The 15,278-nt window shown below is 35.5% G+C and overlaps 2 protein-coding genes across 2 annotated transcripts; both read left to right on the top strand.

Annotated features, from left to right (window-relative positions):
* Positions 1-351: 351 nt before the first annotated feature.
* Positions 352-10,649, top strand: LOC146165464 (mismatch repair endonuclease PMS2-like). Its single transcript, XM_083380932.1, has 14 exons — positions 352-494; positions 850-936; positions 1,334-1,472; positions 1,956-2,103; positions 2,410-2,487; positions 2,676-2,807; positions 3,308-3,507; positions 4,362-4,564; positions 5,664-5,813; positions 6,390-6,857; positions 7,760-7,953; positions 8,889-9,066; positions 9,594-9,776; positions 10,513-10,649. The coding sequence occupies exons 1-14, from the start codon at positions 365-367 to the stop codon at positions 10,647-10,649; spliced, it is 2,427 nt and encodes an 808-aa protein (XP_083237058.1). The 5' UTR covers positions 352-364.
* A 1,090-nt stretch (positions 10,650-11,739) lies between these two features.
* On the top strand, positions 11,740-15,010 carry LOC146165463 (FAD-linked sulfhydryl oxidase ALR-like). Its single transcript, XM_083382389.1, has 3 exons — positions 11,740-11,944; positions 13,974-14,203; positions 14,742-15,010. The coding sequence occupies exons 1-3, from the start codon at positions 11,804-11,806 to the stop codon at positions 14,902-14,904; spliced, it is 534 nt and encodes a 177-aa protein (XP_083238515.1). The 5' UTR covers positions 11,740-11,803; the 3' UTR covers positions 14,905-15,010.
* The last annotated feature ends 268 nt before the right edge of the window (positions 15,011-15,278 follow it).

The following is a 15,278-nucleotide window of genomic DNA, read 5'->3' as shown; positions in this document are numbered from 1 at the left end:
ATTGAAAACATCATCGTTCGCTTTAGTGGAGGCATTGCAAAAAGGCATGCAAAATAGAAAAAACATGAACTTAATTATAACTAGAATCAGTATTATTTAAACAAAAGAGTTAATTCAAGTTGCATCCGATAAACTTGTATGTTAAGCCGAAGATATCTCTATATTTATTTTAACCTATTGTTAATATAGTCGCGTATCAGGGAAATTACCTGTACTGAATGTAAACATAAAATAAATATTTCGCGGGAATATTTTTTATGTTGTACTTTGTTTATACAGGAAAATAATTAAATAAACGTTAAAATAAACGAAAAATACTTTCACCTAACAGTGTAACTCGTAACAGGTTTTTAATTTTTGTCCAATGGCTGAAATTAAGCCAATAAACAAGACAACAGTGCACCAAATATGCTCTGGTCAGGTTGTTCTTGATCTGGCAACAGCAGTTAAAGAACTGGTGGAAAATAGCCTTGACGCCAAAGCAACCACTGTTGGTGATTACATTCGAGACATAATGTTCTATTTATAAATCTACAACCATTGTTATAACTTATTTTCGTTCTGAAGTTAGCTTAAAAAGTTTTACTATGACCTAGTTTCCTTAATTGAACAAGTTCCAATTTATAACTTTTCATTTGTTTTTGGTAAATGTCTTTCCCTTTATATATGCCTAAACTCTTTAGGCTATATTGTAAATAATAAAACAGTGTTTTTACTTAAAAACATTTCACTATGAATATTATTCTAGCTCGTTAACAAAACCTAAAGCAAAGTTGACGTTTTTAATTCCTATAACTAAAACTCCACCATGTAAATTCTTACTAAAATAGTTTATATATTTTTTTATAGAAATCAAGTTAAAAGAATACGGATCGGAACAGGTCGAGGTTTGCGACAATGGTGTCGGTGTCAAGGAAGAAAACTTTCAAGCTCTAAGTATGCATTGAGTCTTAAATGGATAATTGAAATCATTACACCACTGCATTATTAATGAAATAATCTGTTGTTTTGATTCAAATCATGTGTAATAATGTTTTTAATAGGTCCTGTTTTAAAGAAAGGTAAATTGCACAAAACCCATCAGTAATATTAGTAATAATATGTCTCAACAGGATATGGCTTTACAGTAACACATGTGCCACTTAAGCCATTAAAGTAATTAACATAAACACTTTGATTTTACAATCGGGAACTTGGTTTAATTGCTGCATGTACAATTTTTTTGCCAATTAAATGTTTACTACAAGAAATGTATTTATTAATAAGTCCAAATTTAGGGGTTACTTTTATTAATATTTCATTATTTCCAAACCATTATTTTTTATAATTTTAGCTATGAAGCATTACACTTCCAAGTTGAGTGAATTTTCTGACCTTTCCAGCATTGGAACTTTTGGATTTCGCGGCGAAGCTTTAAGCTCACTGTGTGCTCTGTGCAATGTTGTAATCAGTACAAAACATAAGGACGCAAGGTTTGTAATTATTACAATCAAAAATAAAAAATTTCTTCACTTCAGTTTCTCTATATTTCTTACCTGTATTTTTGCTAAAGTTCCAACGCAGGGTTTTTTAAGGGATCCATGGAACCTTAGGGGATTTGTGGACTAGTTTTAGGAGTTCCATAATTGTCAGTTGATTCTTAGTGTGTAATTAAAAAATAATTATTTTCCAAAAAAATGAATTAAAAATATCTTGGTGCCTTCTCATTGAATGTGCTCCAGACAGAAAACAACAGGTTTGTTAAGTCTTTTTTTTAATTTCAATAATTTATGACATCAAAAATCATGCCTACCTTGGTCCATGCAAACCAATTTTTTTTTAAGTCCACGTTAAAAAAAGTCCAAGAACCCCTGTTCTAAATAAATGCTTTTGTTCATCATCTATTAAATATTTTAATTTTAGCTGTAATAGTTTTTTTGTAATTTGTAACAGTTTGATACTTTTTGTATTTTCAGCATAGGCTGCAAACTTGAATACGACACCAATGGGAAAATTGTCAAGAAAAGTCAGATTGCAAGACAGGCTGGAACAACTGTTTATCTGAACAATATTTTTTACACTTTGCCAGTTCGGCACAAAGAGTATCACAGAAATATTAAAAAGGTTTACTGGAACTTTAGGAATAAATTGTAATAGCTATAATAATTTAATGTGAGTAGTTGGTTAACAAAACATTTGTTCTGCTTTTATATAAAGACCAATCAGAAGAAGACAAATATTTATAAAGGAAATCAAAACTAAAACCTTAGTGTACCTACCTAATTGCTGACTCTAAATTTCATCTAATTTTTTTTATATGTTATGGTGCTCAATTTTAGTTTGTAAAATTTTACTCTCTTAACTTTGAAGTTAGTTTTATGCCATTATTTGTTTATTCTGAGTTACATTTGTTTGTTTTTGTTTACCCAGGAATATGCAAAGCTGCTTACGCTAATGAACGCATATTGTGTCATCTCCACCAACGTAAGGTTATCCTGCTGCAATCAGGTTTGTGCTATCATTTCCACTTATTATTTACATAAAATTAAATAAAAAATGGTGGGACTTGGTTCACTTGATTTGATTTAGAAGAAAAATACTTTGTAATTAAATTAAATTAAAATTATTATATTTTATAATCAACCCAAAAGTCGGCTTAAACTATGATATCGTCTTCATGTTTGTACCAATTCTAGACTAAAGGGAGAAAGGTAAATCTTTTGGCGACCCAAGGTGCTTCTGATGTCAAACAAAACATTGTTACTGTGTTCGGATCGAAACAGTTTGACACTTTGATCAAGTTTGAGCAGGAATTACCAAATGCTGAGGTAACTTAAACAGCACTTCTGGTTATGGATTTTGCAAGCTGTTGTATTTTATTTAGCACTGTCGACCTAGCTGTATAAGTGCAATTATTCAACAGTAAAACGTATTTTGCCTTTTAATTTATTGTTTTACGTGAAAAATTTGTGATAAATAACCTTTTGATTAAAGTACTTAATTTCAACCTAGGTTATACGACTCAATGACTTACGTACAAGTCGGGTCCTTTGCCACGGACTAAAAGCACGGACTTAAGTACACTTAAGTCAAGTCATTTAAAAACACGGACTTAAGTACACTTAAGTCAAGTCATTACAATTATGCAACACTGATAATAGGACTCTTAGTTTAGTAGTCTGCATCTAATATTTTAAACAATTTTTGATTTGTGTTTTAACTTTTCCTTTGTGAGTTAATATACATAAGTCAATGGATGTCCGCGGCGAAACTATTTACCAGATTCAAAGTGTTTATATTTTGTTTAAGTTTCCACCAATATTGTCAGGTATGCGAGGAATACAGCCTGCGTTCTTCAGACGCAAGCCAGGAAGTGCTAGGCTTTCGTATAAGCGGCTGGTTGTCCAGTATCATCCATGGCAGCGGTCGTTCATCCCCAGATCGCCAGTTCTACTTCATCAACTCACGTCCAGTCGATATTTCCCGCCTCTCCAAACTCGTAAACGAAGTTTATCACACGTTTAACCGGTGAGTGTAGAATGTAGAAGTCACGAAGTTTTTAAATCTTTCAAGGTCAATGAATGTCTTTGAATTGATTTATGTATTGAAAAAACGTACTTGTACGATACGTGGTATCTGTGCCGATGCGATGCCAAATCGATATAGGAATTTCAGCCAATTCTGCCTTGAATAGAAAACTCTTTTAAATAATAAAAAAAAAACGATCGAATGTAACAAAGAGGCTAAAGCAAATTTTGGCGTAATCTCCCGAGAGCAATAACTCTATCCATTTTTATTTTATAAATGTAGCTTGTTTATAACAGTACTAACGTCATTCAATGCCTTATCGGACGGTTGTAGGTTTTTCCTAAAACAATAAAATACGAAGTTCAGGGCATCTCTAATAATGACCTAGCAGATCCCTGTTGGACTAACGGTTAGATGTGCAAAATGTTAATTCAACCCCATCGTGTAAAAATGTGCAAAATGTTAATCCTACCTCGTCATTGAATCTATGCAGAAGCGTATGGATCGCAAGAAACGTTAGGATAAAACGAAAGTATCTTTAGGATAAATCTTAAGAATTCACGAAACCTAGGTTACATGTTTTGCACAAAATTTCAGTAAATTTAATTTTTTTAAACAGTTTCAAGTCTAACTGCAAAATTTAAAGGTGGAAATGACGACGCCTTTATTTTTTTAAATGCTTGTCTTCTGACTCACAAAGATATCGTGCGTTTTTTTTAATTTTTGCATTTCGCTTTTCAATTTCTGAAAATATGGCAAACGAAAAATAAATAGAATGACCGTTCGCAGAGTGGCATTAAGATGCATCAATCATAATAATTAGTCTTTAACATGTAAACTACTTTTTTCTCCAGGCACCAGTACCCCTTCGTTGTGCTTAACATCGAAATGTCACGTGACACCGTCGACGTCAATGTGACTCCCGACAAGAGACAAGTGTTTCTGCAAGGGGAGAAACCCCTTCTCGCGACGGTCAAGTCTTCCCTGCTGGCCATGTTTACCAGGGGAGGGGTGCACGCGGTCGGAACCCTGGCCACCGCTTCCCCCAAAGTTGATGGTACATTGTAGGAATCAGATCAGCACGTAATGCCTTAGTGTTCTAAACGAGTAATTTTGAAAATCACTTAAGTCGTGTTTGTAAAACAGCTTTAGTCCAAGTCAAGTTATATTAAAATGACTTAAGTCCAAGTCAAGTTGTTTCAAAAAAAACTTATGGACAGGTAAGGTTATTTTAAAATGACTCAAGTCCTATAGTCAAATTGTTTGTAAAGTAACTTTTTTTGTCTTTTTGAAATGACATAAATCCCAGTCAAGTCTTTTATAAAATAACTAAAGTCCAAGTCAGGTCATTTGCAGAATAACTACATACCAGGTCAAATCATTTTCAATAAATCTGAAGTCAAGTCCAAGACATCTGTTGCCCAAGTCAAGCTCCAGTCAAGTTATTCATAGAACAACTTAACTCCAAGTCAAGCCCTTGTCAAAAGCCTAAAACGTTTAAGTGTTGAAAATGTTGAACTTGCAAATTATAAGCAATAATTCGACTAAAGATATACAAAAAATGCAGCAGGCGAGCAAATTTTTTTACGTACAAAACTTGAGATAAATTACGTTTTAAAAATAACAAAAAAAACATCAGCATTCTAATCGTTTTACGTGCAAAACTTAAATAAGTAACTCAATTTTCGAATATAATTTTATTTTGTAGGTGCACTTAAGTCAATTCATAACTACACTGATACTAGTACTCTTATTTTAGCCTTACTAATCTTTTAAAAAACTAGTTTTTAAATTGTTAGAAAAACGACAATACGTTAAAACAGGATGGTAAACCGTATAGGAATATTGTTAGCAATCGAAGTTAAGTGGTGACTTTAAAAACATTGTTGGAATTATTTTTCTGTAGTTTAGAAACTTATTTGCAAATGGCATTACTGCCTTGAAAATCTTGTTGAATTATGTCAAATCCCAATGGCAAACTAAAGGCATGAAAAACTTGCTGATTTATTTTTTTGTTTTAAATCCGTAAATGTTGTAACTGTCGGTCTGTCACAGATCATTTTATCCGCAAATTTTGGACTTGGCTTCCGTACCGCCATTTTTTTCGACTAAGCTATCCGGTATTGTAATTGAACTTAAAAATGTTTCCACTCTAGGTGCCAAAAAGAAGAACGGCTTGGATATAACGCAATCGCCATGTGTACCAGTAGCCCCTTCACCCAAACACCAGCAAGAATCCACACTCAACTGTTCATCGAACGAACTCAGTCCTTCCCTCAGCCTTCTATCAAAGTTCCGCAGGAAAGGTAAAATCCTTTTTTTTATTAATGGCGTTTATAAAAAAAACAGCAGCATAAAAGTGACTTAAGGTAATCACACCTAAAGTACTGAAAATCTCTCTTTCAACTAGCTCAAGGGTTATTTTTTTGAAACTATAAAGTTTTAATTTTTCTTTAAAATCAAAGAGGTGAATCCCCCATTGTTTTGATTTGTTTACAGACCCTAAACTTTTACGCCAATTTGTTATTGTGTTCCTGATTTTTTTTTTCTTTTAAGGTCTTATGCTTAATTACTGTCCCTAAAATCAAATTTTATCCCACCAATAACACTGAACCCTTTTGTAAAAAAATAACCAACAGCAGATACAAATTACGGTTAAAAAGTGATGTAATTTCAGGTACCCCTCTTCAAATCACACCTCTTTGAAACTTTAATTCTGTTTAATTTGTTAGCAGAGCGTGTACGCCTATTTCTTCTTGTGTTCGTGGCTTCCTTTCCTTTTCTAAAATCGAATGTTCTTTAACATATAAAACTAAACCTTCAAGTTCAAAATTTACCCAACAGCATATACAATGTACAGCTAAAACGTGATGTAATTTCAGGCACTCCTCTTCAAATCACACCTCCCTTAAGCCGAAAACGAACCTCATCGTCATCAAGAAAACTCAACAGCGCCACCAAACTGCCAAAAATGGAGTCCTTCCTTTCGCCTGGCGCCACCAAACGTTTGGATTCGCACTCTATAAACGAAAATTCGCCGTCGAGTCTTAATTCTTCACCCGTAATTGCTGTGGAGTGCATTGACGACTGTGTGATGTCAAGTCCAATACATAGAACGTTGGAAAAGCACAGTGACTTAGTCAAGTCGGACTCACCCAACGTATTCAGTTTAAAGGGTGAAAATGCTCCACCTTTGGATTTTGAAAAAACAGAGGTTTTAAATTGCGAAGATGAACCTATCGTGATTTTGGACGAACCTGAACCAAATAACGACGATTTGCGAAATACGCAGACTACTTGCGTCAGTTTTTCGATGGATTCTTTGAGGTTACGACATTTGAAAATGAGAGGTTTGTAAATTAAAATTTTGATGAAGTTTTTCCAACCAAATTCTTTCCAGAATCGATTTATTGGAAAAGGGGATATAAATACTTGAAAACGTGTACTTTGTCACAATCTTATATAGGGCATAGGGTTTTTTAGGTAGCTAAAATGTCTAACTAGCCCTATTTATAAATATATCTTATATTTGTTTTAATATATTATGCGAGAACTTTTTTTAATTTTTTGACGTATTTGAGTAATTCTCCAAAATATTACTACAGAGTAGAATCCTATTTGAAAAAAAAACGTTTTCTAATTTGCACCTTTTTGGTAAAAAAACCCTGAAAATTGTGCCCTGTAGATATAGATAAACTGGACCTGGACGAGTGCTTATTCTTTTATGAAAATTAACCTCACGAAAAAGCAGCGATTGACAAAACTGGCGACATCATAGAAAAAACAATATTTGATAACCAAGTTTCGCGGCCGAGTGTGGTATCTGAAAAAAATGTCATGACCAAATCAAGACAATGATGGTAAAAAAATATTTATTATCATCGTTTTATTTTAAGATCCATTTCTGTAGCAAGACCAGCGGTTGGCGATCATTCATCCGTATCGCAAGAAAATAAGTTATTTTACATTTTGTTTTAAAACATTGTGGTTCGTTTTTGATCAAGTAAAGACAACATTCCATTTTATGAATATACTGTTGTTTCCTTGTTCTTCCGGCAAAAAAACATTTTTATTAAACATCAACGTTTCGACCACCTGTATAAATTATATCTTTTTTCGCCTATATAGTTGCAACAATATTGCCCTGAAAAAATTGCCAGAATAGGTGGTCCAAACGTTTGCACTTTAATAAAATTTTGCCAAAAAACAACATTTGTCTCCTAACACAATAAACCTGTGTTGATATTCACAGATATCCGCCTCACCGCCAGATGTCGCACCTCGTCGTTCCAGGCCAAGATACTTCCGGGTCAGAATTCCCACGCCGAGAAGGAACTGACCCGGAACCTGGACAAGAGCGCCTTCAAGCGGATGGTTCCGCTCGGCCAGTTCAATCTCGGTTTCGTTATAGCGAAACACGAAAGCGACCTCTTCATTGTAGACCAGGTAGAGCATTAAAAAATGCCGTTGTCGTACGACGTTAGAGGGGCTTAATAAAAAATTAGATACATTGTGTATGAACAAATATGCTGTTGCTACCACAAAATTCACGGCGATAAAACAACGCGTGATTGAATATCAAAACGGACGTTTTGTTTCCAGCGCCGTACCGACAGGTGCTAAAAGATAACCTCTAAATTGCGCGTTGTCTTATCGCTTTATATTTTGAACGTTGTTTTATCGCTGTGAATTTTGAACGCGTCTCGCGCATTTTTATCTCCTTTTTTCTTATTGTGATTTCACTTTGTGTCTTGTTGGCTTTGTGTGTCAGTCCCTGACGAAGGCTTGCCGGATAGTAAGCCGAAACGTTGGTAGAAAATATATATATTGCCAGACGAACCTGTTTTAAATATTGTGTATGAACGTTTTAGTTGCTAAAACGCACTGTTGGTCCCCTTCCCCTTCAATGTGAAGTTACTTGTAGTATGAGAATGTAACAAGCATTGGCATATTGTTGTTTATCGACTTGCTCCCCTCTGAGCCTGTGTAGCTCAGTTGGTAGAACGACGGTCCCGGTATGACCGGAGGTCGCGAGTTCAAACCTCACTGCAGGCTAGTTGTTTTCCTAGCCTGGCCTGCTGATGTCCTGATTAGGCTGATTAAATACGATAAGCCTTACGAAGGCATCCAGTGTATTATAGTGTGCCGTTATATTTTACCGGTACGACTTCTGAAGGGCCAGATCGCAGTTCTACACTCTTGTGTATGATTGTTTTAGTAAGGGAAAGAGTTTTGATCAGACAAAGTAGCTTTGGTCCCAAAACATCTGATAATGGTATTGCAATTTAATATCCCTAATCTCTAATGGGAAGCTTTTTTATCAAAGTCGATCGTAAAATGATAAAATAATAGCAGTTATAGTTTATCTTTGATTTTTGCAGCACGCTTCTGACGAGATCTACAACTTTGAGACGCTCCAGCGCAGCACGGAGATGCACACTCAACAGCTGGTTGTTCCTCAGCGCTTACAGCTCACCGCGTCCGATAAACTCATCCTGGTGGAGAACATCCACATCTTCAAGAGGAACGGATTCGATTTCGACGTTGGGAGTGACTCAGGTACGTTTCCGATACACAATTTGTCTCGTTCTGTGTTTATTGCAGTTTGGAATACTAATTTTTTTTTGCGTGCTATTCGGTATGCCGAACGCTAAATTGGCAATTTGTTTACCCCTTTTGACCAAAGTAGGTTTTACAAACATATCTATAAACCAACCAACCATGTTGCCATTCCTTAATATAAAAATGATTCCGCAAAGCCACCTGCTCTATCTTAAATTTTACACATATATTTTTTCGATATTCTTGAAATATGCTAATTCATTTTTTATTAAAAATATCTCATAATAGAAATAAAATGTGAAATTCGGTTCAAGATGCAATATTTTGGCCTAAAATACTTTTTGGGCCAAAATAATATTTTGTTTCTCTTTTTTTTTAAACATTGTTTTTAATTTAAAACATCGAATACGGTATAGTTAAAAGCAAAATATCAGTTCTCTAACTTCTACAAGATTTCCCACAAGTAACAACTGTTAGAAGCACCTATACGTCATCAGTTTTTACCATGACATCATTTCACCCAGGAGCGGAGCAAGATGACGTCATATCTCTGACGCGTGTTCCGATGAGCAAGAACTGGGATTTCGGCTCTTCCGACGTCGAGGAGCTTATTTTCATGCTGAGTGATGCGCCGGGTGTCGCATGTCGCCCGTCGCGCGTCAGAAACATGTTCGCGTCACGCGCGTGTCGCAAGTCGGTCATGATCGGTAGGTGGCACTGTTGTAGTCACTTAAGTTAGTTACTTGACGCTTAAGTTCATTTAAGTCACTGTTTTTGTGACTTGGCTTGACTTAAGTCTTTTGGACAAATGACTTTGGTTGAAATGAAGTATTTTCATTAAGATGTCTTTGTATTTGACCGTATTTGTCTAATTCTAAATTGAGGAATCAGGTGGCACTATATAAGGATAATTTGTATTAAATCCTCGACAGGCTTTCGCACAACCGTGCTTTATCAGGCCAAAGTATCTCATACTATATACAGTTCCACCTGTTTCCCTCATTTGGATGTATTGCTTGAAGATTTTGCTCATTTTAATAGTTTTTCGTTTAATTTCCAATAATGCTTGACTGAGACTTGACATGTTATTTAGTAAAAAAGACTTTTCCTGGACATAGGTTGTTTGCAAATGACCGGACTGCGACTTAAATTATTTCAAATGATTAAACCAAACACCTGAATAATTCATGTTCGTAAAGATCTATAGTGCAAATGACGATATGTAGTCTTGATTCTATATGGGTAATTAAAAAAACTACAGTTCATACCTCTTGTGTATAGCACACTAAAAGCAAATTTTGTCAAAACTTGTGCGGTTGAAGAGCAACAATTAAGATTCCCTAAAAATGTGCCAATTTTTAGCAGAAATTGTTTGTTGGAAAACAAGACACATTTGAAATGATGTCGCAAGCGTTGATCTAATGTAATATCTGTTATTTCCAGGCACAGCGTTGAATATGCGTGAAATGCGTCGTATACTGGATCACATGTCCGACATCAACCAACCATGGAACTGTCCCCACGGTCGCCCCACCATGCGACACCTGGTGGACCTTTCGCGTGTTTCGGCTTCGCATTAAACTATTTTTTAACTTGGTATTTTTTAACAAATAAACTAGTCCAAATGCGTGATGTTGTGTGGATTTTTTACATTGGAGAAAGAGGCATCTAGTGACTTGACCAAAACATACACGTTTCGCAAAAGAGGGGACTTGTTCTTTCGGAAAACTGCCTAGACTTCAACTGTGACATTATGTTCTTTGTTATAATTTTACTTAAATGTCGATTTTCTGCACTATTAGGAGAGTGTTGTGTTTATAAGTTTTCAAAAATTCCATTTTCTTAAAAAACGAAATTTGAGTAATATATATTGTATTCGATAGCCCGTGATTTTCGAAGATTTATTCAAACTAGTTTAAAAACTAATAACTTATATCGAAAGAAGAAGAGTTTGTTCGTATCTGTGTATGTTGTAAGTTACATGCTTATGTACGGTAAGATAAATATAAAGATATGATAACAAGGCAAATTGCAGTAAAAACGTTTTATAGATTCACCCAGATATCTAACCTGTTACCAATGAAAAACTAGTAAGGCTGAGACCTCCTAAGAAAGTAAATAGCCTAAGTTCTGAATATTTTTAAAAGTAACTTGTCAGCATCAATCAACTAAAGAACTTCTTTAACAGGGTGTAAATAAACTGAAGTCCAATTTAAGTATTTTTGAGTTAATAACAAGTGCCAGTCCTAATCATTAGTTGTCCCAATCATGTCATAATTAAAGGAAGTCAATTTCTTGTCGTACAAATTAAACTATTCAAATTAGTTAACGTGCCAGATGATGAGCAATACTTCACTAAAAAACAACAAAAACGCAACCTGTGGCAAGCAAGTTATTCTGTACGCAAAAATGCTTATTGAAAACGCTTCATGACAACCCAAGTCATTTATCCAAAAGACTAAGTCAAGTCAAGTTTTGCAAAATATTTCAGTTGTTTGACAACCGTGACTTGAGTATACTTAAATCAAGTTACAATTTAGCCTACAACTTGGCCTATAACACATTTTAAAATGCTAACAAAACAAATGATCAAAAATGGCGTCAAACATTTAGACATGTGGGTCGTTCCTATTTCACTTAACTTTCATCATGTCTTAGAAAAAGCGCAAGTCATGAAACGAAGTTGGGGTAAAATAATGGACTGACAGTAACATGTTCGAGCGGTTTTGCTGCAATGGAAAGACACGAAAGCAAGTTTTCAGCGCCAGGCGGGACAAAGGAGGATTCCCTTGACTACAAAGGGCGCCGCGCGTGCCGTGTTTGTGACGATTTCAAGTCTTGGAGAAAGACGAAGACTTCTAATGATCAGCAGCAGGTAAGAGCCTGAGTGGTAGACATGTGGTAGTTTTGTAAACCCTTTTTGAAGTGAATTTAGTTCAAGTCATATGTTCAAAACCCTGGCGCTGGTTTAGAATCATATCACTTTTTTGTAGTAACAAAACGAGTTGTAACACTTGAAATTGCAAGAAAGAAATAAATATGTGAGAATAAATATTATATTAACACTTAACCTAAACAAACCCAACTGTCAAACCGCACCACAACCTAAATAATGTTAACAATACAAACGCCTGAATCAAAATGTGTGAAGGATTCTAGACCAGTGCCAAAACCCTGGCCAAGGACAAGGATTTATTCCTCCTGCTGGCCCCTGTGTGGAAAGTATGGCAGATCTTGGGCCACTGTGGAAAGTATGGCAAGTACATGCATGAGATTTTTTCAACGTTTCAAAAGTGAACCCCGAAAAAAATATCTAAACTGCACCCCAAATATACTCACAAGATCTGCCATACTTTCCACAGTGAATCTTGTGGGTGCACAGCCGAAAAAATGGGGTAACCAGGTGCAACAAAGGTTAAAAGTGCACCCTGCCATGATAAAATATGGGAAAACTGGGTGCTTATTTCCTAGGGGTGCAGGCCCAGTCTGTTGAAAAAAATCATGGGTTGCACTTGCCATACTTTCCATAACTGTGCAGGCCTAACTTTTCAGCCTAAGGCCAGGTCACTTGCAACAATGGCTTAAGTCAAAGTTTATTTTTTGCCTCGATGATCTAAGTCAGGTCAAGTGTTTTGTCTGAAACAATTCTGTGATTTGGGGGAAATAATATAGTATTTTTTGAGAGTAAATTTAAATTCATGCCCGGTTTAGCAAAGTCAATTAAAAGCAGTGAATTCTATGCAATTGACAACACTGGTATGTGAAATGATGTGTGGTTAAAATATTCAGAAGGCTAATCCACAATTATTGTTCTCTAGTAAACATTTGGCTTGAGCAACTCTTCAACTTATAACAACACAATAATAAAAATCTTTTTTAACCTGTAAGTAGGTTGTGCTGATGTGAAATTTAAAGTAACTACAACACAAACGTGCTCTCTTCCAGTAAACATTGCTCAACTGTTTAAAATATTTTTTTTTTGGAATCATTTTGTTTTGTGTGCTTTAAAACTCCAAAAGTGTTGTTTTAAAGGATGTTTTATTTTGCAATTATGGGCTGTATGATACTAATATGATTACTAGCATTAATTGGATTTTAAATGGTCTCAAGTTTACATGAAAACTACAAATGTTTGCATTTTTTATTTTTTAATGGTGTCTGAACCAGGGCTGGGGAGCCGGAGCTGGAGCCCGGAGCTAAGCATTTTCTCTGGAGCCAGAGCCGGAGCCGGAGCCATTGTTATTATTTTTGTGGAGCTGGAGCCGGAGCCGGAGCCATTTATATTATTTTTGTGGAGCTGGAGCCGGAGCCGGAGCCATTTTTATTATTTTTGTGGAGCCGGAGCCGGAGCTGGAGCCCTTTTTATTATTTTTGTGAAGCTGAAGCCATTTTTTAATTTGTGGTGCTAAAGCTAAGAAATTATATTTTGTTCCATCTCCAACGTTAGTTAGCCAAAAGCAATTTTTAAAACTTGCGATTGAATAAGTGACTGGTGGCACCGGAGCTGGAGCCGGAGTCGTTGGGTGTGTGTTTGATGGCTCCGGAGCTGGAGCCGGAGCCAAAGGATATGAGTTTTACTACTCCGGAGCTGGAGCCGGAGCCAAAGGATTGAGTTTTACAACTCCGGATCTGGAGCCGGAGCCATTTAATAATTGCCTGATGGCTCCGGAGCTGGAGCCGGAGCTAATACTATTTTACGTTGGCTCCCCAGCCCTGGTCTGAACTTTATAAAAGGCATATTTACCAGTACTGATATGATTTAAGTCAATGATTTGACTTGACTTAAGTCTTTTGGACTATTACCTTGACTTGGACTTTCTTTATAATACCTACAATGGAGTTTAAAAGTGTAATAAAATTGTTGTTTTTCTTCAAGCAAATAAAGTTCGTAAAACTTCTTTTAGTCAAAATCAAACACAAATGCCCCAACAAACGAAAATCCCATCGCTTCACGGCATGACTGTCCTGCTGACGTTGAAGAACTCGGAAGAAATACCTGGTCATTTCTCCACACGATGGCGGCATACTACCCTGAAACCCCGAAGCCAATCCAACAGACCAACATGACAAAATTCATTGATCTTTTTGCGAAGTTCTACCCCTGTGAGCATTGTGCTAGCGATTTTCAAGAAAGGTAAATTGTCAGCAAAAATTTCAAAAAGTATAATACAAAAATGTTTCTAAATTTTTTGTTTTAGAAAAGGCAGCAACATAATCCGGTATGGTATTATAAGGTTTAAAAAATATTAGGTGTAGATACAATGTCTCTCTGCGAACTTAATGTTCTGTTCTGAATACTGTCGCAATTTAATTTAAATATGCTTTAAAAAAAACAAGTAAAAGGTCTTTAGTTTAATTTTTGCCAGTATTTGTTGTGATAATTCAGGTAATTTTACAATTTATGAATTAACTCTGTTTCTTTATATTGGACATCACTTCGCGTAATAATTTGTTGTGAATATAACATAACTAACTGGGCTTATCTTAGGTTTCACATTATTAAACTATTACACAAGTTTTATTTGTCGAAGAAAACTTTAGCAATGTAATAAATATCAACCTTTTTTTACAAACAAAACAAGTTCGTTCTTCTTCTTTTTCTTCATTTTTGACCAAAAAAATGTTTTTCATGTTTTTTACCTGAAAAAAAAAATTCATTTACTCTTTTAAAGCAAGAAAACCAGTCCCCCAGATGTGAAAAACCGCTACACACTGTCGGACTGGTTTTGCCAGCAGCACAACATCGTAAACCGAAAGTTGGGCAAGAAAGAGTTCGATTGCTCCAAAGTTCTCGAGCGATGGAGGGACGGTTGGAAAGATGGCTCGTGCGACTGAAGTTTTTGCTTTTTTCTATGTTTTTTTTGTTCTTGTAGAGGATGCTTTATAATTAATTAGCATCGGTAGCATTCCGTTCTTTACTTACAATTATTAATACACTTCTAATTTACTTGCGGTGTGGTGTTTTTTAGATTTGTTTTACGTTAAAAATTCGCGTTGTAATATGAGCTAAGCGAAATTCTGAATCAGAATGGCACTAGCTGAAAAGCCAGAATTTTGGTTTCTGTGTTACAACCTTTAAAGTAAATACGCTTATAAATATATGTAGGCTACAGGGTTGCCTGACATCGTATTCCGATACCCAATATTTTTGAGCAAGAAGTACCACGAATCCAGGGAGTCGAACCGGAACTTTATGAACCGGTTTTGGT

This window comes from Ascidiella aspersa, chromosome 2, assembly GCF_963924565.1.
Source record: "Ascidiella aspersa chromosome 2, kaAscAspe10.2, whole genome shotgun sequence".
Classification (NCBI taxonomy): Eukaryota; Metazoa; Chordata; class Ascidiacea; order Phlebobranchia; family Ascidiidae; genus Ascidiella; species Ascidiella aspersa.
The sequence above is the reverse complement of the archived record's forward strand: the minus strand, read 5'-3'. Positions and strand labels throughout refer to the sequence as shown.